The following is a 25147-nucleotide window of genomic DNA, read 5'->3' on the forward strand; positions in this document are numbered from 1 at the left end:
CAGTTATCATCACAGAAGCTTCCACAGCTTGAGCGGCTGGCCTTCAGAGTCAAGCCTGCATGTACATAACAGACGTGTGGGAAGAGAGAACCAAGCTGGTTGCATGCTATCAGTAGCCGAGTCCTATTTTAGGGCTCACTGAACTGAAAAGCCACAACGTGTGCAAAGGCCTGCATGAAGAAGAGGTGCGCCTGCTCACACTCAGGCTTGCTACCGAGGAAAACAGTACTGGGAATAAATGGGATACAGATGCATTTTAAATAGCTCACAGATGACTGTCTCTGCAGATTCTTGGTGGAGGATACCTTTTATCTCCTGCAGCTAAATAAGATTTGTCCAAGCCAGGCAATTATGAGATAGCTAAAAAAAGGAATAATTCTACAGTTCACATGCACAGGATGTATGTACAAGAGGACTCTATGCATTTGGTCCTACAGCATGACTACTGTACACATTTAAACCAGTTTAAATGCTATGCCCTGCTCCCTCCAAGGACCCTGAGCACTGTACTTTTGTAAAGATGCTCAGAAATCTGTAACCTCCTTCACAGGACTAAGGTGCCTGGAAAGGGCACCACAACCACTAAATGGATTTGAAACTAGTTAAAGTTTGCTGTAGAAGTACAGCTTTAATTCATGTGTGTTGTGTTCTAAAATGTCGTGAACAGATTCTGGAGTGCTTCAACACCAAGATGCCAGTGAAGACAGTCTCACTGTAGGGACCAAAGAGTGCTGTTAATCTGCCCAGCAACTCACGATTAGGGTATGTCCCCTTTCTTACTACTTCTGCATCCATCGCACACACAAGACAGAAGCCTGACCACTTCTGCAAAGTTCACCTTCCCAAAGATATACACAATAAGATCAAATAGTTTATTTTGTGTAGCTGAAGCCATTACAAAACAGAACACATGAAAGAACAAAGTAAAAATACATTAGTCAAAATAATCAATAAAACCTAGAATTCTAAGAGATAAAAAATTCCTCATCCAGGTGGTTCAACTTACCATCACAAACTTTCTTCCTTAAAATTGCTACTCAAAGCAAAGCAGGCCACCTTTTCAGAGACATAAGGGGACCTGTCCCCCAATAAAAAATTAATCAAATACCCAACAGATCTCTAAACAACGCTGTTCTTAATTCGTCATAAACATTTATGACTTAAATTGACATAAATGTTTACCTGAGGTAGATCTTCAGGCTCGTTGGTCCCACCTGGACAAACTCTCTGTTTGTAAGGGATCCAACGATAGCATTCTTCAACTATAGCAGAGTTCATGGACTGAAATTGTAAGGCTGTAAAGGCTTTCTTCCATTGAAATGTGTAATATTGTATATACAGTGTGGATGAGGCGTTTGAATGGGTAATTTGGCATACCAAGGAGCACATTTCAACAGACAAAGCAGAAGCATGGTTATCTCAAAAATCCTGTTTTAACATATGAGATTTCAAACAGCGTGATCTGTTTCAGAATTTAAGGAACTCAAGATATCCAAGGAGAGCCTGTACATCTCAATAATTTGTAACGCTTCCTGATTTTAGGATAAAAACACTCTTATTAAAATTCAACATCTCCCAGAAAGCAGATAATACTAAAATAGATCCCTGTTTCAATTTCAAGCAATATCTGAGGGCAAGAATATGTACGCTAACCTTCACCATAAAAAGGGCAGCTTCCAGTCAGAGAATAGAAGACTCGGTTGCCTTGGGGAGCTCAAAAATAGCTCGTAGGTATTTGTTCTGGGGTGTTTCCAGATTCACTTTCTGAACAGACCCCCATATTTGAGCACAAAAGCAAATTTGTGCTATAACTTTAGCCTCATAAAATTTGAGAACAGGGAGAATCTGTCTAGCACCTTTACTCCAATAAAAGCTTGATAAAGAATGCACTGTATTAGTGGCCATTTTTTACATTATCGAAATGATAATTCCAGTTTCCAGTTGAAGAAAACCATAAGCCTAAGTATTTAAAGGACTTCACCTATTCTGTAAGATGCCCACCAATTCACCATTTATGTTTTTTGAATCTATTGGCAAACCAGTACTTTTGTCAAAGACATGCATAATAAACCCAACCATCTGCATCAGGAGTTACCCATTTCTTCCTCTAGAAAACATGTGCCTAGACAAAGAGACCCACATTATCTTCTTAAGCAAACTGGGGTGTGAGCCTAATATCTGCCCACCTATTAAGGTCTGGACATGTGGTTATCACAGAAGAGGTCTAGAAACATATGAGAGAGCAATTGAACAAACTGCCTAAGGAGATTGTGGAACCTTTTCTTGGATATTTTTCAGTGAAATGATGGCTATCTCTACTGGATACAGAATAACTTATCTTAGGATCAGACTAGATCACCTACTGGGGATCTTTCAATGTTGTGGCTTGATCAGTCAAGTCTATGTTTAAGCCTGTGTAGCCAAACACGCTTATTCGCTGGTGTTGGGGTAGTGATGGTCTGAGGCTACACAAAAGAGATACGTTCAATTTATTTTGGAATACCAAGATGACTTTCCTTTACCTTTCCATTTGTTTGCCTGAAGAAATGATACAATTTCTTGACTTTCAGGCAGAGAAAATATTTTTGATCCTTTATTGTTCTATATTTCTTTGTGTTGTGTATTTAATTAAACGTGACATAAAGTTACACACATTTATACATAACATAAAGTCTCCCATCAGAAAGTCTCAGAGCGTCTTGCAAAAGGCTACCCAGCAGTGTCCCTCCCCTGCACTGACCAGGCTGAGACCCACTTGGATTTAACAATGTCTTAAACAGTATGTGTCTAGCCTTTGTGGAGATAAAGAAAAATCCTGAAAAACAGGATTGCAGGATGTAACCTAACAGCTCTCAAACAAACTGGCAGATCCAACAAAAGCACAGCACTCTATTTTTTATCTCACTATTTCTAGGCAAACCTCTCCCTCTCTGTCTCTCTGTCTCTCTCTCTGTATTTGCTTAAGACTTTAAATTGTGTTGCAAGGGGCCTTCTTCGCACCAATTCCCTGAAGACACAACAACCTGTCTCTCCTCCTAGTTCCTGTTGTATATGGTGATCCTCTAACATCTACTCAGAGTTGTTGCTAAATTTGTTAGGAGCGCAGCCCATACTTTGTAAGCAGCTTCTGTAACAGTGATTTCCAATGTAATTCCCGGTAAAGTATGCATTAAATGCCTAGACATAAGGCATCGTTTGCTGACAGCAGTGCAGCCACTGCACTGCATTGCATATACTTACTTTGGCCACCAGTGAGTACAGACCCATCCACAGAGATTACTAAACGCCAGATCTTAAATGCAAAAGGGAGGGGGAATATAATCCACAAAACTATTTCTCTTCTGTCCTGCCAACCAGAACGCCACAATTCTGTCTTCTTAAAAAGCAAAAAAATAATAATTCCCTGTACAAGCCAAATTCTGAGCGTTTGTATTTTAATGCACAATTATGTTCTGCTCTGCAAACAGAAGCCATCAAATAATCCTCTCTCAAAGTCTTCAAGTAGCTCCTCTTAATAGCACTCTGTTTTCCTGGCTCCAGTCTGCTCACCAACCATTAGATCTTCAATCTTAATTTTATACCAATGCTGAGCTAATACCACAAGATGGGTCTGTACTAACAAAACAAATGCTTTTGTTTTGCCAATATCTAGGGCTGCAGAACCCTCGGATGACCAGACCCACATAGTGAAAACAAAAGGGAAGGGAAGGAAGGCTCCTGATTCACTGCTTCATTCCTTATCCATATATCACACACTGTACTACAGCAGAATATAGTCTGACTACTTAGATACCTAAAATCTGGCAGAAGACAAACATTCTTCACATTCATGCACATGCAAACACCATATAGATAACAGTCAAGACTACACAAAACATGCTTTAAATGCATTCAATCTCATGTTTAAACAACACTATTTACAAAAAGAAAAGACATTAGCAGACTGCACTATAAGTAGAAGAAACCAACTGAGCAATGTTAGTTGGTCTCCAAGATAGATTACTGCAATGCGCTCTATGTGGGCCTGCCTTTGAAGATGGTTCAGAAGCTGCAGCTCGTGCAAAATGTGGCAGCCAGACTGATAGGAGGGACCAGAAGTTCTGAAGATATAACACTGATACTGGCCCACATGCACTGACTGCCTGCACATTTCTGAGCCCAATTCAAGGTGCTGGTTTTGACCTATAAAGCCATAAAGGGCCACAGTATCTGACAGAGTGCCTCTCTCAATATGTACCTACCTGTACACTATGATCATTATCTAATGCCCTTCTCCAAGTGCCTCCTTCGAGGAAGGTTCAGAGGATGGCAAGAAAGGAGAGGGTCTTCTTTGAGGTGGCCTCACTATTATGGAATGCTCTTCCTACTGAGGTCCGCTTGCAGTAACATTGTCAGCTTTTCAGCGCCAGGTTAAGACTTTCCTCCACTCCCAAGCATTTGACTGTATATGATAGTATTTTTTAACAGGTCCTGGGATTTCTTCTTGTTGACTGTTAAAATTGTTCATATTTGTTGTATGTAAATGTTTTTATATTATGTTACTATATTGTATGTTTAAGGTTTTAATCTTTGTAAACCGCCCTGGGGGCTGTGGCTGTTGGGCGGTACAGAAATGTAATAAATGAAACTGAATTAAAAGTTGCATAGTGTGTTAATGGAAGGTGCTTAATTGGAGCCACAATTCAACAGGGCTCAGCCTAGTATCCTATTTTCAATGGCAGGATGAAACACAGTTCCTCTGGACAGACACCTACACCACTGTGTTACTGTAGGCTACCCACTCCCACATCTGCAACAAGAGGAAAAGTCAGTGGGTGCAACCTCCATGTTAGTTCTCTTATTAGAAATTAAGGCACTTCTGCTATGTGCAAATGACTTAACACTAGTGCTGAGCTGGAGTGACGCATGTGTGTGTTGCAGTTATTTTCTCCCACTGAATAATGCACCCCCCCATTTTCCTTATTTTGGGTGATGGAAGTGCAAAATATGGTGGACGTGTTCAGCCTTCCCCCCCCATCTTAACATATGATCACCCCCCCAAAAAAAACCCTGGCAAAAATAGGGAGGGTTCCCCCGCAGCCATCCATTCCCTCTTCGGTACTTTCCCCTCTTCCTTTTATAGCCTGATTGCAGCCCCAATCTATTGCTGCTTTGACACCATTAAAAAAAATTCTGCCCAGAAACGGTGAGGTTATCATGTAGTCAATTAGGTTTGGCTAGGCTACAATAAAACTGGGGGCAAGTGAAACCTAAGGGCAATGCCCACGGTCTGATTAGCTTTGCTTTCCTTCAGTTGACATCACTACCTACCGGACTGTCTATATGATAACTTCAGTGTTTCTTGGAGGAAGACTGTAGATTTACAAAGATCGATGCCAAATACCAACTGATTTGGGCTGCAAACAGCAGTGAAACAGCAAAAAAATGGGGGATTCTGAGAAAAGTAGTTTCTCAGCATTACTTATTACCCATGTACCTTAACTCACTGGCACTACACACAGAGATCCCACAATTGCTAAGATTCTAAAAGTCTGGCACAAAGGTTCCTCAAGGGCTAAGTGGGGCGCTGTCTGCTTCTGTTCAACATATATCCTCTGTCCTACATTGTTACAAAACTTGGCTTGCCAGGAGTACTGGCCTCTATTGATTCTCCTCATAACGTCCTCTGACACACATCACCAGACCTCTCCTTCCATCTTCTCTTTTCCAAGCACCAACATCTTTCTTCCCCCTTGGAGAGTATAAAAGCAGCAACAAATAAAAAAACACTAAAGAAAATAGGAAGAAGTGAAACAATTCACAGATGTCAGTATACCATGTTGGCTGGGCTGATTCAAAAGCAATTTACACTTGGTGGTGGAGGCAAGTTATAGGAAAGGGACTAAGACCACCACAACCACAGTAGATTTTGGATGGTTTTAAAAGTATATTTTAGTGCAGAAAGACGTTCTATAACTTACATTGGGAGGAAAGAGGGAAAGCTTCACTACAAAGATGCAAAATGAAGACATTTGTTGGGAAAGTCTCCCACCTGAGTACTGCATATAAAACAAAACAAAACACTGCAGCCTAGAACTTGAGATCTTTGAAGGGAAAACTTGCCTAGTCCACAGATAACCAGCTAGGCCTCTAGGCCAGTGCAATTCTATATGGACCCTGGTGGTCCTGCTAAACTTTAAACCAGAGTATGGTAAAATGCTTGCCTTCTGTTTCATTTATAAAGAGAAATTTCCCCCTGAAAGGTCATCACAAAAATCCCATTTTAAAAAACAAACAAACCACAGTCTTCCTAAGAAGAAAGCAACCTCTCCCTTTCAGCTGACATGACCGGGCTGTTTTTAACTTATATAAAAATCGAGATGTTCTATGTTTTAATGTTACCATCTCTTTCAAATGTGCAGTAAGTAAATTTAAATATGTATGTGTGCCTGAGCAGATGTGCTCCACAACTAAGCCCTGACAGCACTGACATCGACTTAATATGGAGCCTGAACAGTTTTGAGGTGATCGGTTGTGGTGGCAAAACTCATTTTGGGCCCTGAATTATCACCTAGAGAATAAAGCCATCCCTGAAAATACAGAAATTGGCTATCTTAAATATCTAGGCTAAATCAAGTGCTGTGAAGAAAACCCTATTGCGATTACAAGGAAGGTGTTGGGGGCTGTTGTGTTAAGTTGTCGGCAACCAGTGTTCCAAAAAAACTTTTATTTTGTTTTTTGAGTTTCTAGAAGTAAAAAATGTGATTGGTGGCCCAACAACTTGTTTTCAGTGGCTAAAATATAGCCACCCACCCACCTGGTGCCTACCAGCGGCCTAAGTCTTTTCCTACAGTCTGTGCACATGCTATTATTGCCACGTGGAGACCATTTTAAGTCACATGCCAGCTGCTACCATTTAATGAGCTGTGGCTCATAATGCAGATCAGATCACACAATTTTTTCCTACCACTATAAACTTTGAGGTTGCTGTGGCATGGAGAAAAATCACTTGATCTATGGCATGGAGAGAATTGCATAATACAAGGAATTAGCCATTGTACATGTAGCTTGTCAGATGGCATGATCAAGTAGCCTCCTTTAACATATATACCGGCCCCTGTTTAAACCAATTCAGAACTAGCTTATATTCTGCTATTACTGGTATAACATCTCCAGGTTTTACCATATCACATGGTACCCCTTACTGTAATCCTGAGACAACTAAAACATACTTCAACTACCTGAAGGGCAGTCTGTTAAATTTTCAAAATATACATGGAAAAAGATGAGTGGCCCCTGAGGAAGGAAATATTTTGCTGAAACACGTCGGGCATTTTCAGGCACTTGAGAATATCTTCGCTCCTGCTTTTTGACATAATTCGTGCCTTTCCCTCTCATTTTTTTTTTATAAAATGTTGACACAATGTTAAAAGGTAAGATGCATGCTGGTATGTCCTGGAAACTATGCATACACTACCAAGTGCCATAGAAAGATTGGGTACAAAGAAACTGAACTGCAGTCTAAATATTAAACAGGTCCCTGCAAAGCTAGTCGCTGCTTTGGGAATATACAGCTCTTGTCTCAACAAATAAATCTAGACAGTCTTTGCCAAGGGGACTTGCTCTTTACAAATGGATTGTGTGAAGAGAGTAGCTGTGGGTTCACAAATCCCTTGATAGGACAGGAAGGAATTTTCTGTAAGGATTTTCTTCTTACAGTGTCCAGCAGAGAATCTGGAGAGCCTGCAAGAAAGCAACACAGCCCTGCTGCAATCTCAAGCCTGTGAACTTCTGATATCAAGAAAGAAAAAGTGCCACAATGTTTCCTGTTTCTGGGACGAAGACTAAGACGCAAAAACTGAGAGACTGCTGGGGAACTGCACAGGACCTTAAAACGTCCTCCTGCCCTCCCATTTTATTCCAAGAATTAACACTGTGAAGATGCATAAATAGGTAACACTGGAGCAATACTGTTGAGTCCCACCTGCTTGCTAGACATACTGGTATCTGGTTCACAAATCATTTTTTGAGGTGGTGAAGTTCTTATGTGGTGATGTAATGTCGAGGCCTCATTTCTACGGTGTTTTGGTGAATCAGCCCCTATCGGAAAAACTACTAAGTTACCTGGTCAGAGCAAAATGTTAGTTTAAGTACTTTCCTCTGAGCTGATAACTCAGGTTCTCCAGTGTGGATGCAGGTGTGCACAAAGACCTCATCATGTGAAAACAAATACTTGGGATGCAAATGCATTAGCACACTGTTGCCCCCACCTCATGAAACCACCGCTCAGCATATTCTGACACGCTAAAGCAGCACATGAGGACTACACGACATAAAACACAACTTGCAAATTGGCCTCATGTTTGCTGCAATAAAGTAATAAAAAGTCATTTTGCACTATCAGATACATTCATCAGCATCTGAAAATCATCTCTCTTTCTCAGGCCAGGTTCACAACAAGGCACAGAAAGACGGAAACTCTCTCGTTCTCCAAACTGAATGTGCAGGAGGCCCACACTATAATTCTCTCAAACCTACTGTTGCAAACACAACAGTACTGGCACATATTAATACTCCTTCCTAAAGCTCCCAAAGCCCCTACTTAGCAGTTTCCAACAATGTTTACGCCCAAAGATTGCATCCTGCTCTCCTACCATGGCTAAATCCCCTTGACATGGGTCCAATGTCATGGAGTGAGGTCATTTCACACAGAGATCCAACACTTCCCTTCCCGCCCTTCCTCACTCTGAATGGCAAACCCTAAGCAGAGAATATTAAACAGGGGAGGAGGTGGAAGAGGAAAGGACCGGCAGAGCCTTTGTGACCTGATCCGAAGCTGAAGCAAGAATTCCTGCAGGTGAAGAGCCTAGGGCAGGGACAGCGGCTGCAAGGAGGAGGAGAAGAGGAGGAGAGCTGCCAGCCCTGTAGAAATTCAGTCCTAGTTTGGCGAGAGAGGTCTCTGTTTATCCCTCTGCCTCCTCCCCAAGCTGCAAATCATGACAGCCCCTTTTAAAATAACCAGCGGCACTTCCTCCTACAGCAGCTATGGGGGCGGCTACCTCTGGAGGGGGCGGGCATGTATTGAGCAAGTGAGAGAGGCACGCACACTTAACTGACCTCAGCTAAGTTCAGCGCAGACAATCCTTGCAGGATAAGGAACGCACAACAGAGCTACACCAACTAGTTATTCTGTATTTTAATCAATCCTAAATCTCACTCACAGATATGCAAAAGGACGAGAAAGAAATATTGCAAGTTGGATCCAGATTTAAACATACTTAGAGCAGACCCACTGAAATCAATGGGAAGTTAGTCATGAGCAACTTAAATTCCATTGATTTAAATGAGTCTATTCTAAGTATGAATCCGACCTTCCAGTCTGCAGTTCAGCGTCTTAACCACTAAGCCACTGCGGCCCCTATTCGAAGTATGATTAAATATGGATCCAACCATGTTTCTGGGAGTCTCCCCAGTTTGCTATCCTTGCTGGCATCAACCTGGTTTTGTAGTACCACATTAAGAAGCCAAACAGAGGTTTTTACAAAACACCCAAGACCTAGAAAAATCTCACAAACCCCAGAAGTAAAAAAAATAGTCTTCTTCACTTGCCATCTGTCATGAGACATCTCTGCTTTTTTTTTTTATTTACTCACAGCAAAGCCTTGACCTGCTTTTGCTTCAGTAAAAGGTCACGCTCCTGAGCCATTTCCTCCTCTTCCTTAGTGAACAGACCTTGCTCCTAGACACAGGTTTTGCTTACCAGTGATTCTCCATTACCTCACAAAGTAATGCAGACAGCCATGTTAGTCCATTAGAGAAAGTCCAAACAGCAATAACACCATAATACAGGGCCAACCCAAGACATTTGGCTGCCTGAGGCGAGGGACAAGAGCCCCTCCCTCATCCCATCAGAAACCTGACAGATTAACCTGTCTTCAACACTGATGATAGGACAGCATCCTTCACTGCACCTTCAGGCAGCAGGCTAACTTAGGAGGCACAGAGCAAAACACATGGCACACAGATCTCTCCTCTAACACCTTCCAGCACTGATGCAACTGTTTCACTATTCCTAAAGGTGGGGGCAGCTCTGCCATAATACCTTTACTAGGGGGGCTTCTAAAGCTATTATGAAACTGTTGCTGCTTTTATTGCCCAAATGACAAACAAAGAGACCCACTCACTGCAAGCAAAGGAAAATGCCATCAAATGCCTCGTGCCTTCCAAATGTTCTGGACTGCAACTCCCATAATTCCCAAAGCATGGCCAGGAATTATCAGAGTTGCAGTCCTACACATCTGGAGGGCACCAGGCTAGGGGAGGCTGTTCTGCACCATGACAACATTATTTCCCTGAGGGGCTTCTTGTACAGGCCAGGAACAAGCTATTGCATTTGATACAATTCTGTTAACTAGATCATCCCACCCCACACACTTCTCACCTACATTATACATACAGGTTAAAATCTGAAGGGAAGAAAGCTTTGCATTTCTATGTCCTTGACACAGACACACGCACCTTCCAAGTCACTTCTACAATTCTCTTCAACTGCTTCAAATTTCATTTTGTACAATGTAAGATTGCCTCTTAAGGCTGGACAAAGGAGACATGGTAAAGTGTGCCAGGAACAAACTTAGGCAAGATGAATATGTGCTTGGTTTGTGAAGTATGCATGTGGACATTGCAGCAGTAAAATACTTTATGCTGCCTCTAATTTGTGAGCAGGCTAGACACTTTTTTTTAATGAAAGGGTGACAAAATGGCTTCATTCTCTCCCCCCCCGGCTCCACCCCACTACCACTTTTGCCCCTTCATTCTCACCAGGAAGAAGTAGTTCTATCAAAGTTTTCTTCTTAACAATTTCCCTCTTAACTAACTGCAATTCCATACAGGAGTATATTTAATATTTAATGAAGATAATACTTTCTTCTCCACTAAGTAACAGAAAAATTATTCATAGATTGGAAAGCAACCTAAAAGGGTAGACTGAAAGTATGGTCAACCACAATGCTGAACATGCTAATTTTAAAAATCAGATAAAAATTCATCCTGTAATATGCAAATATTAAATTACTCAACTGACCACTCTAAGTAGTTATTTTCAATACTTGTAAAGCTAGAAGTGTGTTTGTTGTGCATATGGCAGTGTTACAAACACCAGTAAAACAGTTCTGTCCTTAACCACTAACCAACAACAAAACAAAATAGATTTAAGGAAAGTTATGTGTATAAAATATAACAAAATTGTTATATAAATACTCATATTTCAGCATCTTTAAAAAACAACAACCTTGTACATGAGTCTGGGAACCCTAACTGGGATATCATCCACTCACTGTGTATTTGCTGCATGAAATACTGGTGTAATCCTGGTATACATGCAACAAACACATTTGCTGCAAGGAGCATGGAATTGCACTTACACAGAATCATATGTTGTCCCATATTTAAATATTACATATCTATGCAATTTCCTCCCATAGTATCCAGAAGAATTTAGTTAGAAAACAATGACTGTTACAGCGTAGAATCCAGAAACTGCTTCTGTAGCGTTGCCATCCATTCATTTCAAGTTATTTTGCACAGAAGCAACACTTGGTGATTTGTATTCAGTATCTGCTGCTGTTTAAGGAACAAAAAGAAAAGACATGAATCACCATCTAAACCATGTTTAGAGGGCCAGCATGTAAATTTAGTGCAAATGCCAGATAATATTACCTAAGCTCCTCATCTCCTGGACTGTTAGCTGAACTCATAGTCCTGCCATATCAAATAACAGGAGGAGGAAATTCTTAGGCACTCAGCCAACTGCTCTGCTGCTGCTCTGCTGATGGATATCTTGAAAACCTCACACAGGATATCATTAACTGAAGTAGAAAGATGGACCTGAGTCTCCACATCAGTTACAGACACAAGCAATACTTGGTGAAGGTATCCGTTGCTGTCATTGATGAAAAGCCAAATGCTCTTTTCAAAGTATCGCGCGCTGCTGCCAAGACAGGGTGCTAGAAATCTTGTACACCCAAGTGGCAAAAGCAGCTACACACACGCACACCAACTGATGTATTTTCAGTTCTATTCCTGTGCTAGTTTATAGGAAAGGAAGTACCAGAGGTCTGTTACAGCCTAGGAGAAACAGCAGGAAATGGGCTATTTATTTAAACCATTTTAATTCTGCCCTCCAGTTGAACATTTCCAGGGCGGCTCACAATAGGTCATCAAACTGAGTAAAACATTAAAAAAAAAACCTGACAACAGTAAAGGGCAGCTCTAAAAACAATCACAGCAAAAATAAAATATATACATATCAGAGACTACAGGTCTGGGAAAATAAAAATGTCTTTGCCTGGCACCTCAGAGACATTTGCCAGGTGAGACTCCCTGGGGAGAGAGTCCCACAAGCAGGGTGCAACTACCAAGGAGGCCCTCTCCCTGGTTGCTCACTACCTGACCTCAGGCAGCAGGGGCACCTGGAGAAAGGCCATTTCTGAAGAAGGTCTTAGGGTATAGTATGGGCAGCTTGATGTCAAAGAAGAAGTTACTAGATGAAATCTGCAGTGACCCTCTGGTACCCCAGCGAAATGTAGCTTGATGAAGGCCTTTTCTTGGCTTTGTTTGGCAAAATTTGGACCAATGCAACTAGCTCAAGCCCACTCTAGACAAAGTACAATTTCTCAAACTCCCCTCTCAAATTATTTTATGAGGAGAGCAGACACCAGATAATATGATACTGGGAGCACTGGATAACTGTCTTGTACCACTATGTTCATGGATGCTCCAGGCCCACCCTATATCCGGAAGTACTTCTGTATGCAGTTCAGGAGAAGCTCACTCTCAGCCATGAAGTTCACTGTGTAGCCTCAAGCACCTCTCAGCCTAAGCCATCTCTTAGGGTTACTGTAAGTAGGCCAATGGAATAACTTAATGCAGACTCCCAAGAGCTTCTGGGGAAAAGGGTGGGATATTGTCATAAGGCTCTTCAGCTGCATGTGCTCAGGTGAGCTCCACCGTTCCCCAAACTGGTATAAGCAAGTTTCCACTTGATCTATTCTGGGCACCAGGCCTCTTTTCCCCTGGCTGGAGGATGATCATGTGTAAGCAACGCCTTGGCTGGCTCGTCAAGATACATGCCACCCCCGCTGCCGCCCAGGTTCTACTGAAGAAAATTCAGATACAGGAATGAGAAGAAGGCAACAGCTGGCCCCATCTATCAGAATTAAAATAATGAACATACATTATTTTTCCGATTGAGGCAAGCTGCAAGAAGCAGAACAATGGAGAAAAGGATGTGCATCATGGGTAATGATTCTTATGGCTTAAGCACAAGCCTTGCAATTGCAGGCACTTTATTAAAGCCCCAGCTGCTAAAGTGGCAAGAACAGAAGTTTTAACACACAAACGACATCTCTAATGTTTAAAGATATGGCACTCATATGCAATTTGAATGCTCTAAAGACTCAAGCACAGAAGGAAATTTACATACCCTTACAAAATTAACTCATGAGTTGGACCATTTAACATTCAGGAACTTGTTGCTTGAAAAACTGTGGTGTTTCCAGGATCAACAAGGCAAGAAGCAGCAAAGTTAGTTAGAAGTGCAAAACACACATTCAAAAACTTCACAGTTTTCTTCTTCAGACACTTAACTATAAAGTTTGTAACCATCCCTCCAGTAGAAACCAAGGATGTTACCTGATTAAAGAAACCTTAGTTGATTAATCATACAAGTATTATTCCATTAATCACTTAATGAATATATTAAATCTTCAATGATTTGCATTAAAGACAAGCATCCTTGGTTTCCATATTTGCACATGTCACAGCAGGAAATACCTTGATTAGGATCAACCAAAATGTCACAAAATAATGAGGCTTTTGAGTTTTTCAGGACTCTTCATCAGGTTGGATGTTTGCAAAGCAGGGGGTGGTCGGGAGGGGAACAGGGAAGGAAACAAGAATTGGCTTGATGTTGAAGCCATAGGAGCTCTCTTCAGGCATTCACAAAATGTAACCATATAGTGGAGACAGACCCCACACAGTTAGGGTTTTGGATCCCATGGAGCACCGTACCCGCATTCAGCTGAAACACGGGGAGGTCCGGGCAGAGGGGGTGGGGATGGGTGAGATCTCCCCATCTTCTCTACACACTTGCATTTTGTGAACACCTGAAGAGGGCCAAGGTATACATCTAAACAAGGGCTTCAAAATGGAGATCGCAGCCTGACTGAATTAGTCTCTAGAATACTCTGCTAGCTACTACAGACAATAGGTTACAGCTAGGATTCTGGGACAAGAAGCAATGGATGACCCCCATTTTTTAAAACATGACATCCAGCAGTTACCCAGATCTTTTAAGATGGTGTTTGCCATCATTTGCTGATTTTACAAGTACTTTGTATTAAAAAACATTTTAAAAATCTTACAATCTGCTGATTGATTAACCACACACAATTTTTAGTCGATTAAGAACACTTAATCTAACCGATTAAGCAGCTAACACTGCAGTCTTAATAGAAACAGATTAGTGCACAGGTTCTACACTTCATGCATTATTCCTAATATAGGAGTGATTAGGATCTGCAACCAGTGCCCTAGAAAAACAGTTCAGAACTTCTTTGTATCCCTTTGGGAACAAGTCAACCCGGGAAGCAAAATGCAGCCAAAAGCACCATCTAGGAATCGTCATAACTGCCATGAATATCAGGAATACTTCATTTTTTCTCTATCCATATTAGAACTCAACAACGTACATTGGCCTTGCAGACATGTTGAAACTAAGGTTGCAATCCTATGCATGTTTAGACAGAGAAAAGGCCTACAACTCCCAGCATTCCCCAGCCAGCTTGGCTGGCTGGGGAATGCTGGGAGTTGTAGGCCTTTTCTCTGTCTAAACATGCATAAGATTGCAACCTAAGTCTCCAAGCCCTGGGACACAATGGAAGCTCAGCTTGTATATGTATATTACAGTACTCAAGCCCTCCTTAGCCCTGAATGAAACAATCTTCTATATCTGATGTTAGAGAAAGACAAAGATACCTGCAAATGTCAGTGCACTGACAACAGCTTGGACCAGCTCCTTCACCCTTTCCAACAATCTATTTAGTCTATAGCTAAGGCCAGAAGTTAGGCATCCAGAACAAGTGAGCAGGGCTGAACATGGCCAAAGAGGCTTGATTATGCTGACCAGGTTTATCCTGCAAATTGGCTAGAGTTTCTAGTTCCAGCAGGTACCAGGTAGGGAAATGACGAGAGAAAAACAAGGGCCAGTATCCAACTCTGTATCTGATGGCAATGATGTTGCACTACCAGAAACTTGGCGCAAGAGGAGAATCCAACTAAAGGTACGTTTGTGCAAAGGCTTGTGCAAGCATAATGCACAACCACTTGCGCAACGAAAAAGTTTGGCGGAGGTCTGCTTGCTCTATTGGAGTTTGCGGAATGACACTGTTGGATACTGCCCAAGAACTGGAAATCTAGTGAAAAGCTGGCAAGGAAGCAGTGGCAGTGACGGGGATGGAAATAGAGAGGAAGACGTTGATGGAAGAAGAGTTACTCATAAAAGCAATGCTCTCCACATGAAGGTTGTGAGGGGAGAAAAAGCACCTTAAGCACCTTGGCTTTGGACCTACATAAATCAAAGTCTGCACATACCACTATGGCAAGAGTGGAGAACCTCAGGCCCAGGGGCCAAATCTGTCCCTCTGGGGTTCCCCCAGATGGCTACATCCATTCCCCTGGCCCACATCCCCTTTCCCCCAACCACTGATCGTTTGGTGGTTTCCCAGCTTTTGTGCAGTTGTTTCCCCATTCTAAAAGATTGGAATGCCTCTCCTAAGGCTCAGTTGGTAGTAAGAGCTTTTAGCCAAAATATGTGGGTATTTTTAGGCCCATCCCCCCTTTTTTGCTTTCAGCCCGACCCACCACTAGAATATGGCCCCTGAAAGCTTTTCCAAAATTGAATTCAGCCCTCAGTTTGAAAGAGGTTCCCCACGTCTATGCTATGGTATGGGGCTGCTATGTGCATTCAGTCCCCAGAATACAGATGCCATGAGCACATACCAAGTCTGGTAATTCAGCAGTTAGATATCCAAACCAAGTGCTTGCACTCTGAACTCTGAAAAAACTTCCCTCAGAAGTTCAGTCATCCTTCAGCTGCTCCCCAGCACCACTGAGATCTGAGTAAGTCCCTTCCCCTAAACACATACGTGGTTTGGGCAGAGAACTAAACGGTTCTCTCACCTCCTACAGCCCAGCCATGCAGCACAAGTTTCAGTCTTGTAGGTTCAAGCATAAACCGCAGCACTTAACAAGTGATCCCGCAAATAAATGCAGCATAAGCAGATTGGAGACAAATCTTCCATGCAATGGTTCCATGAAGGGCCATTCTCAGAAATGCACAAGTCCTATATGGGGAGCTTATCCAAGTGGAGTAACTACACTCTTGCATACACAGGCAAAATTGTAATGGGAAATAACTACATGTTGGACCCTCCCATATGGCCTTCCACATTCAAAATTATTTGAGTTCTGTGGGAAAATGGCCACATGGAAATGGCAACACACCACACCGTTTTTATAAAGCATAAGATTCTAGGGCAGAGGATGTTTTGTTGAAAAATGTGAAACTGAAAGTCGATATAGCTTCCATGGGGCTACATCGCAGCAATAACAACACTTCAGTCTACCATATAGTTGGACTAAAATGAGAAACGTGAGATAAAGGCAGGCAGGAAAGGTAGAGATTATTAAGGGCAGATTATTAAGGAGATAATTATCCAAATGGTAAATTAGGGACAGTATCCAAGCTAGCTTAGACCAACACTAGCGCAACATCATTAGCACTTGCTGGGCAAAGGGAAAAAGCAGCGATTTGCCACCAAATTTCTGCAGCAAAGTACTGCTTTTTCCCTTAGCCTAGCAAGTGCTAATGATGTTGTACTAGCATGACAGCATTGGATAGTATCCGAGAACAGTAGCAGTTGGGACAGAGAGTGAAGGTGAATTTCGAAGGTATTGTCCAGTATTTTGCAAAAAAATAGAATATGGGGGTGGGTGGTTAGGAGAGTAAGAGAAAGGAAGGAGCAAAGCAAGCTTATGAACCAGAGAACTACAGTTGCACCACACAAAGGATGTCTAAAAATATTTTGTTCTTAGGCTCAGAATGTTTCAGCCAGTGCCCACGCTGCAGGTGATCCCTCTGTAGCTAGAGAGCATAGCAGCAGCAAGAAAACCAAATCTCTGCTGCTAGTAAGGCTATCTGGAAAAGTGGCAAGGTGGCTGTGCGGTTAAGGCAACTGATGGATCATCCATCATGTGCTATATGCATGGGTTCAAATCCTATCCTTGCCATATGTTTGTGGGAAATGATGTAGCTCAATGGTGGAACACCTGTGTTGGCATGCAGAAGGCCTCAGATTCAATCCCCAGCATCTTTCTAGGTCTGAAAACCTGGAAAGCTGCTGCCAGTCAGTGTAGTCTAGCCTTCTGGACTACAGCTCCCACCAGCCTTGACCACTGGCCATGCAGGCTGGAGGCTGATGGGAACTGTAGTCCAAAACATCAAGGACACCATGTTGGGGAGGGTTGGTGTAGATAATACTGATGGACCAGTGATCTGACTAAGTATAAGGAAGCTTCCTATGTTCCTATGAGAGCAGAGCAGCAACACAGAAAGGTACTAGGAGGTTTCCACAGCACTATTTACAGCAGTATTCCTTCCTTGGGGGAATTGGAGCAGCTTACGTTTGGCTCCCTGTTCATTTTCCATCCAGACAATTTACAGGGGTGGAATTGCTTAGTTTCAGCAGCACAAAAAGCATCACATGCCACTCTCCGAGCTATTAAGGTAGGGACAGTTCAACACCATTTATTATTGACCATCAGATCCAGTCCTTGTGGCCCACAATACTTTTTTTGGTCCGTGAAGATTCCTCCCAATGTTGCAGAGAAGCAGAATTGGGAAAAGTACCAAGAGGCATTATCTCCACAGACACATCTATGAATAAATGGTCTCCTGCCTTTGGGGGAAGTTACCCCCCCATCCCAAAACAAGATTAGAAAACATTTGTCAACATCCTTTTAGGATACAGATGGGTAGACATCAAGCTTACAGGATCTACTTTGTTTTTCACTTGAGCTGAAGATCCACCAACCAGAGTTAGGTGCAAGATAAGGGGAAGGGAGATCATGCACTTAAAATTAAGGGGCAGGGTGCATTTTTGTTCTCTGTACCAGAACTGAAATCACAGTTCTTGCACACAAAAATCTACTATGGGCTTTCTTCATTTTTCTTTTTTCTTCTAATATTGGGGGGGATGGGGATGTTTTGTTGATATTGTTAAACAACTGGGAGATAGAAATCCTTGCTGATCTACCATAATTCACCCAGACATCTACCAGCAGATCCTGATCTACTCTCTGCCCACCCCTGTCCTAAGCCCACTGCAAAAGGAGAACATGGATGTTGACTTCACTTGCACAATCCCTGGAGTGCTCATTGGTAACACCTAGCAGCTGCTACAAGTCCAGGTGCTACAGAGTTAACAACTTCCATGCACCAAGAGAGCACTCTCAGGAGGGAAGCCAGCAACTTCTCATTAATGGCTTCCCCTTTTAAGTGAAATTCCCCTGTGCGCAAGGCTAAGTGTCAAAAAAAAGCAGGGTAGAGGCTAATGAGTAAATGCTACGGATGGTGCTGTGCTCTACAAAGGCACTAAACAGCAGCCTCCTCCCCTCTTCCTAGGGAAGCCTCTGTAGAGTTCCATTCCCAAAGGAACAGTTGTGACAATGACCTGTTTCTATTAGCTGGGGAGGAAACGAGCAATACTACCTTGCAAATATTTGAAGGGAAACAATTCCTCATGATGTGAAATTAACAGCATACTCAGCTACCCAATAGAGATATCGTTGAGGCCAGGGCACTGTTTCTCAGGGGAATATGTTGTTGACACTTATCACAGGGGACATTTTAAAACAACTGAAGTCTGCAAAGGATCCCATTTTTAAGTATCATCTGGCTGTACTAGAACAGAGGATGATACATTCCCCCTGGTGTTTAGAGGTCAGTACTACATCTCCCAAACATCTCAATTCTTGAGACCAACATATCTAGGGCAGGGGGAGGCAACATTTTGGGCCCATAGGCCCATCTGAAAATTTGAGAAACTGTCCTGGGTACAACCACAAAATGGTTGCCATAGGTGGGCATGGCTAATCACATTCATGGGAAATTAATATGGCAGCAGCTACAGGCTCCCACTTCTCTTTGCAGCAGTCCCAGCTGCAAATATTGTTCCTTTTGCTGACTTTTGTATCAGCTGTGTTTTTAAGCTGTGTTGTTTTATTGTTGGATTTTTTAAAATTGTTTTTAGTTCAAGTTGTTTTTAGTTATATGTTGTTTACTGACCGTATGCTTTTATGTAAATTGTTTTTAAACTTTGTAACTGTATTTTAATGTTTTAACTTTTGTAAACTGCCCAGAGAGCTTCAGCTATGGGGCGGTATAGAAATGTAATTAATAATAATAAATAAAAATATCTTAAAACTAAAAATTGGGAGGCGTAGAGGTGTCTCGGTGGGCACCAAGGAAGGTGTCCAGGGACACCATGTTGCCCATGCCTGATCTAAGGCAATAACCCATAGCAGGTAAACGTTTGCTGGTGATAAAAGCATGCAAAGTTCTGAGTTACATCAAACTATTTTTCAGGCAACTCCACTGTTTCCTGTCAGCTTGAATTTAACTGTGCACATGGTAAAAGGGTCTTCTGAGCACTCTGCCCAAAACTGTGATTAGTGCAACTCTACAAACAATCTGAAAGAGAGTTGAGCCATGGCACAATGAATCACACTTCATGCCTGTAAGAGTGCTCAGCTGACTGTCTTGTTATGAGCAAACTTGTATTAGGGCTAACAAAAAGCCTCCAACCCAGACAGAAATTAGAAAGGTTGCCTTCTGCCTGGAACATTTCCAGACCCAACTACCCAGCACACATTGGGATAACATCACATGAAAATGTCAAAGTTACACTTTGTGATGAACTACCAGTGGGGTTTGCCAAGTAAGTACTGCCTCTGTGACAGGGCAATGGGCCACAGGAAAGTACTTCATATATCACAGGTGTCAGTCATACAATTCAAGCTGAAGAAATGCTAGCAATCATTTAACTACTAGCAAGGTACAACCAACTTTAATGTTCTAAACAGCCAAAGTATTCATTTTGGGTGGTGGTGTTTTTAAAAATGAACTATCATACCAGCCAAGGATAGAATAAGGCATTTTATATAAGGAGAATGGTTATCTTCCATTGGAAGGCCATTTTTGTTTGTTCAGGATCTTCATTTATGCAATTTATTTATATTATCATGGATTATTTGGTTTCATTCATAATTATTATTTAGATCTTGGACATGTTGCATTAAAATTATGCCATATGCTGTAGATTGGCACATGTAACTACCATGATTTTATTTTAATTATTTGCTGTTGGAAAATGTTATAAATATTAAGTGTTCATCGGGAGAAGATAGCTGCAACTTGGTTCGTCGAAATATTCAGAAAAAGGGACTCCAGCTGTCCTCATCCACCCATCTACTGGCATAAAGTATTAGAGAGTGAACAGAAAGCTTGATGCTGCACCTTTAACATCTCATGGAAGAATGTTGGTGTAGCTTGTTGTTGAGTACTGTTTATAACTGAAAACCAAACATAATTTAGTAAGAAGCACAATTTAAGAAAACTAAGAGTTGAGAAACAAAAGACTAGAGGCTCAGTTCTGTTGGAGGAAGAGGTCTGTAAAGATGCAAAATTCATATTGCTTCCTCCATCCAATAAATGTCTGTCAACAGAAGCAAGACCATAGGCTGTGTTCGATGCAATGATAGAAAAGTCAGAATCCCCAGTTTGGACCTCATGATAAACAAATCACAGATGGAGGGTCTGTGGTTTGTTTAGCTGCTCCCACTTGCACGAAGAGCCAAGCAGGAGCAACTGGGCAGAATCCTGGCTTATTGTGATGCCCAAATAGACAGTACATTCTGCTCAATTCCTAGGGGATAGCATCAATTCAATAAAACTAGGATGCTGCAAATTTTTCATAGCTGGCTGTGGGTCTTCCTGCACATCTGTGTAGCAAAATGTACAAGATTCCTATGCTGCCTGGATACTAGAATGATGGAACCAAGGAGACTTTGAGACTGAACACCAGATTATCTTTCCAAAGTCTAGTGAAAATGTAATTTTTTTTAATTAAAGAGATTTATAAACCACCTTTCAAAATACAATTATTTTGCCATGACAGCATGCAAAAATATAACACACACACACATCAACATTAAAAAAACAGAGCAGTAAAATTATATTATTTCAGACAGCTATTCTATCATAAGATCTAAAAACGGAGCCATTAAGAACAACAGAAACCATAGACCTACACTCTTAAATAAAAGCAGTCTGAAATAAAAACGTATTTCGGGCCTGCCTAAAATAAAAGAGAGAAGGAGCTAGCCTTATCTCCCAAGACACGGTGTTCCACATATATGGAACCACCACCGAGAAGGCCCCATCTGTTGTGCTTGCCAGCCCAACTACTCCTCCTGGCAGGCATATGAGCAGGTGGTCCTTTAAATAACTTGGTCCCAAGCTGTAATGGAGTTTAACAGGTCAATACCAATTGGGCACAGAACCAAATAGGCAGCTAGTGCAGCTAATGCAAGATCGATATTATATGGTCTGAACATTTGGCCCCTACCATTATCCAAGCCATTGCATTCTTCAGAATCTGAAGCTTCAGAACTGTCTTCAAAGGCAGCTCAACATAGGGCACATTACAGCAGTCTAGACTGAATGTCTAGCCATGAGTAACTGAGGCAAGATCTGCCATATCCAGATAGGGTCACAGTTGGAAATCAGCCTAAGCTGATAAAAGATGCTTCTAGCCCAAGGATGCAGAAACTCTTTCAGCCCAAGGGCTGTACTCCATTTTGGAGAAGCTTTTGGGGGCCACATTCTAATGGTGGGTGGGTCCAAAGGCAAAAGGGACAGGGCCAAACTACCAAACATACCCCAAACACCAGCATGTTGTAGACTAAAACTCTTACTGCCAGTAAGGAAGCCTTAGGAGAGGCATTTCAACCTTTGTGAATGGGGGAAAATGCACAAAAGCTGGGAAACCATCAAATGATCGGTGGTCAGAGGGAAAGGGGGCATGACCATCTGAGGAACCCCGGGGGGCTGGATGTGGCCCCTGGGCCTGAGGTTCTACACCCTGGTTCCAGCCACTGCCATCACCTGTGCTTCTACAAATAGCACTGATTCCAGAAGGGTCTCCACCATGCTATGAACTTGGCCTTTCATAGGGAGTGCAACCTGATCAAGAGTTGGTTGAAAAAATCTATCTGGAGCGATTAGTTTCCCCACCTATAATACCCCTGTGTTGTCTGGATTAAGTTTCAACTTTTTGCCCCCATCCATTCCAAAGCTGCCTCCAGACACCTGTTCCACAGCCTCCTTGGGATTAGTAGGTGGAAATGAGATGCCCCATCCACTTTGTTCAACGCACAGCTGATCAGTCACCAGCTGAGCAACAGGGAACAGATCTGTCAGCAGCAGGGAAAATACCATTGATAAAGCCTCTTCCCAGCCCCCGCCCCTGTGATCCTGATAGACTCAGGGGCAGGGAGAGGAAGAGGCTATGTGTGTCCTAGGCCCACCCACTGCCGTCCTGCTCACCACCAGCCCTGCCCATACGTGTGGGCCCTGATGGATTCTTCTGGAAGGCAGAACAGAAGGGGAGATGGCACAAAGATATCTAACACACCTTCCCCTTGGTAGAGAACTCTACCTCCCACTGCCATAGCTCCCCCTCCCCCCTCCCAGATCATTCCAGGCTCCTAAACACATCCTAACTTTAATATAGGATCAAGCCCTTAATAATAAATTTCAGTTCACCTCTAATCAATTAAGATCAGAATAGCTACTTAATTTAATAACAAACAACAATGTAATGTAATTTACTTAATTTAACATCCAACAGCAATTCAAAAATCAATTATTAATCACTCACCCTCCAATCACTAATCATCTGATCAGTCTGGTAATAAAACCTCCCCAAGAATCAATTAATCAAGACAGCAATCATTACCCTCCTAACCCACAGGGGGATGATGGAAGTTGTAGTACAACACATCTGAAGAGCACCAGGTTGGAGAAGGCCGATGCAGAGGATCTCCCTCAGTCAACATAGAGACACAATTAAAATAACATCTTCTCATCCCCCAAAAGCTTCATCGATCATCAGAGTCCTTTTCCTTCAAGCAACCTCAATTTCTACTCTGAGATCCAAGCATATTGCCCTGATGGCATGTAGAATAGTCAAGTAAAAATGAACATGTCACAACCTCTTTAAAAGACATGTCCCGCAAAACTAGCATGACTGGTCATCTGTTTGAATACAAATACTATAACAACCGGGTTCTTGCATCAATACGAACTGTAGCCTCTAGTGGCAAAAGCATTGCATTACAGTTGTTCTGACATGCTTCTTTGCCAATGTCCACAATCAACATGCAGTTACTGCTTGGCATTAGCTGAGAGAGACTACCTTACGCAGGCCGCTCTGGACCAAGGCCTTACTGGCCCACCATTTGAGGCCAGCCATTAGAGGAAAACCTTGTTCTCTGAGGCCCCTCCAAAGAGACAGGTGTCATTGCATGCATGCGTGTGCACACACAAGCCTCCAGATTCACAGGTTCAATTCCAGCCCTAAATTCCGCTGTCCAGCACAAAGACTAGTGACTCGTGTAGACCCTGTAAGCAACCTTGGGTTCAGGGGCCGCCAGGTAGTGCAGGCTCTAAAGGGGCAAGATGTGGGTGGAATAGAGAACCTTTGCTCAGCAGTAGATGGAGCTGCAGCTATCAGCACTACAGAGCGTGGGCAAGCTAGTAAAAATACCACGTACTTATATACTGCCGGCCTGTGCTTTATCCTGTGGGCTCCCCAACGGCCAGGCTGGCTGCCTTGGTGGCAAGGCACGACATCAGTATGGGACAGATGGAGTCTGGGGATACAAAGAGAGTGGTCAGCAAGCCCAAGCTATGCCTGTCACCGTAACACAAAACTGTTTCCTTTATTTCCCTTATTTGGTTCTTCAGCAGAGATATAATACCTCTCTCCATAGCACAGCATGCCAGTGATACATATATGGGGTACAGGAGAGCACCCAGCAAGCAGCAGTGCCCTCAAATAGACAGACAATTCTCTCTTTTCCCATTTCGAAGTCACCAAGGCCAGCTGTCCCCTTAAATAGATCCAAACAAAGGCCATTCACATAGCCACCAGCTATCCGAAGAAAACTGCCACTGAACTCAGTTCAAACACCAGAGAGTCTTGTCTCACCTTAAAGACTTAACAAATTTATTCTGGCATTAAAAAAAACACAATTGTCAGTCTTTAAAGGTGGCCTAAGACACTTAAGAAGAACAGCCAAGCTGGATCAGACCAAGGGTCTATCTAGTCCAGCATTCTGTTCACACAGAGGCCAACCAGCTGTTGACCAGGAACCCACAAGCAGGGCATGAGCCTGTGTGTGGAGAATCCACATTCTCCACACCATGCATAATTTTGTACACCTCTATCATGTCTCCCCTTACCCTCCTTTTTTCCAAGCTAAACAATCCCAGCTGTTGTAATCTTCTCTCATAGGGGAGATGCTCCAGCCCCTTGATAATTTTAGCTGCCCTTTTCTGCACCTTTTCCAGCTCTACAATATCTTTTTTGAGGTGTGGTGACCAGAACTATACACAGTATTCCAAGTGTGGTCACACCATAGATTTGTATAGGGCAGTATAATGTTGGCAGCTTTATTCTCAATCCCTTTTCTAATAATGCCTAACATGGAGTTTGCCTTTTTTACAGTGGCTGCACACTGCGTTGACATCTTCATTGAGCTGTCCACCACAACCCCAAGATCTCTTTCCTGGTCAGTCACCGCTAGCTTTGTTCTTGCTGCAATAGACTAACATGGCTTCCCCTCTGGAAACTAAACTCAGTTCAGACGCTAAACAGGTGTTAGTAGGATGAATATAAGAGTCCTGCTGGATCAGACCAAAGGCCTATAAGCAAATGGGAGGGGAGAGAGGAGGAAAAGAGAGAGAAAGAGAGAGAGAAGAGAG

General features: G+C 42.5%; 1 protein-coding gene across 4 annotated transcripts in view; it reads right to left on the reverse strand.

Annotated features, from left to right (window-relative positions):
• Positions 1-25147, reverse strand: part of DGKZ (diacylglycerol kinase zeta) — a 116598-nt gene that overhangs the window by 60150 nt on the left and 31301 nt on the right. For 2 of the 4 annotated variants that reach the window (XM_084850377.1, XM_084850367.1), the window contains exon 2: positions 23935-24033. The exons of the other annotated variants lie outside the window; for them this stretch is intronic. In XM_084850377.1, the coding sequence (XP_084706503.1) occupies positions 23935-24033 (99 nt within the window). The remainder of the gene's footprint in view (positions 1-23934; positions 24034-25147) is intronic. 4 annotated transcript variants of the gene reach the window in all.

This window comes from Heloderma suspectum, chromosome 1 (genome assembly GCF_057233095.1).
Source record: "Heloderma suspectum isolate Gila_16-S chromosome 1, 16-S_ref, whole genome shotgun sequence".
Lineage (NCBI taxonomy): Eukaryota > Metazoa > Chordata > Lepidosauria > Squamata > Helodermatidae > Heloderma > Heloderma suspectum.